Source organism: Centruroides sculpturatus, unplaced genomic scaffold (assembly GCF_000671375.1).
Source record: "Centruroides sculpturatus isolate CEXI.00-Female unplaced genomic scaffold, Cexi_2.0 scaffold2204, whole genome shotgun sequence".
NCBI classification, from domain to species: domain Eukaryota; kingdom Metazoa; phylum Arthropoda; class Arachnida; order Scorpiones; family Buthidae; genus Centruroides; species Centruroides sculpturatus.
In genome coordinates this window covers 1-1,602 of record NW_019386409.1, presented here as the reverse complement: position 1 = coordinate 1,602, position 1,602 = coordinate 1, and the positions used below count along the sequence as shown (strand labels likewise).

The 1,602-nt window shown below is 32.6% G+C and overlaps 1 protein-coding gene across 1 annotated transcript in view; it reads left to right on the top strand.

The window, feature by feature from the left end:
• LOC111614867 (mitoferrin-2A-like) overlaps positions 1-1,562 on the top strand; it is a 42,952-nt gene extending 41,390 nt beyond the window's left edge. The window contains exon 3 of the mRNA XM_023356233.1: positions 1,450-1,562. Coding sequence (XP_023212001.1) covers positions 1,450-1,562 — 113 coding nt within the window. The remainder of the gene's footprint in view (positions 1-1,449) is intronic.
• Positions 1,563-1,602: the final 40 nt, after the last annotated feature.

Here is a 1,602-nt window from a genome sequence, read left to right as displayed (position 1 = left end):
CGCTATAAAAAGGCGACAGTTCGACACACCGGATATACGTCACTCTCGTCTAAGTTCGACTTGGGAATTTTTTTGTTCAATAATAAATGTGAATTCTTCTTCCTGGAAAAAATAAGACCTAGCGCATTTTTCAGAGAAAAATTAATATAAGACACTGTCTTATTTTCGGGTAAACACGGTAGTAAAATAATTTTAATATTAATAATAATAATTTAGTAACATAAATTTATTCATATTAAAATGTACTCGTGGGCCGTATATGGCCCGCGGGCCGCCAGTTGGACAGCGCTGATCTAAGTGATTTCCATCAGTTTTTGTTTCAGTGTCTGCCCAGAAACAGGAAGATTCAATGAACAAATTTGCTTTAGCCAACATACTAGAGCATCTTCAACATCTTTGTACAGCAACTTTCTCTGGCATTTTCGAGACAGCCACAATGAAGACCCAAGAAAAAGTTTCTTAATTTCCTCTTTTTTCTTCAGAATTCACAATAATGTTGTTCTTGGAAGATTTTCTTGTTTTGAAATTCACAAGTTGAATTTTCAAAACAAGAAAATCTTCCAAGAACAAATTCAGATACAAGTTTGTACTTTTCCTTCAGCGTAAGCATTGTTAGGTTTCGGATACTCATTTCAAACAGAAATTTGAAACACTTGCTGCAAATTGTGCGCGAGTGAAAGGTAAGAAAATGCAAAATTGGATTCTGCTATGTGGTGTGAACTCATTTTTTTCAGGAGGGGAGTTGACTTATCAGATGTCTAAACAAGTGTGGGACAGAAAAAGTATGTCAATTTATCCAGTGGTGTCAAATAAACCAGAGTTTTTAACATTAATGCCTATGTAAGTCATCTGGGACCACAGAAAACTGACTACTTAACTGAGGGTGTCTGATATACATATGACAACTTATGCAAACTCGACTGTATATATAAGACTTTTCCAACAATTAGGGACTTACAAATTAAATTATAAATATCTTAGAACTATCTCCATAAAAACTGACAAGCAAAAATGTGAAAAAATATCAAAAAAGCACAATGAATCTTGCTAATTAGTCTAAATGTCACCAGGAAACTCTATGTCAATACTGGAACTGGAAAGCCTTTTGTCAATCTCGCTTGATCCTTAGCTCACCTCATTCGATTCTTCCTTTCACCTCCTCCTTATTAGTGCAGTTGGGGTGATGTTACATGCATACATCCACTTGACCCTATTTACATATTTAATTGTTAACATTTCATTCAATCTAGTAATGTCTTGTTAATTCATGTCATTGCTCTTATAAATTTATAATTTTTTTAAAAATTTTTTATATTTGATACTTTTTGTGTATTTCTTCTTTGGGTTCGATTCATCTATTTAGATTTTACTTTATTTCATTTAATACTTTTTTTTAATATTAATTCGTGTATATTTATAATTTTCTGATAATTAGATTGCAATTTTCAGATGTCATCTGTCTGTCTTCATTAATTTCAAGACCAGATATAGAAAGCTTAGGGACCAGTGGTCCCACTCAATTAATTTTTACTGGAAAACTCTATGTCAATACTGGAACTTAAAATATAGTTAAACATTTCAACCCAGCATTATGGTGATGTC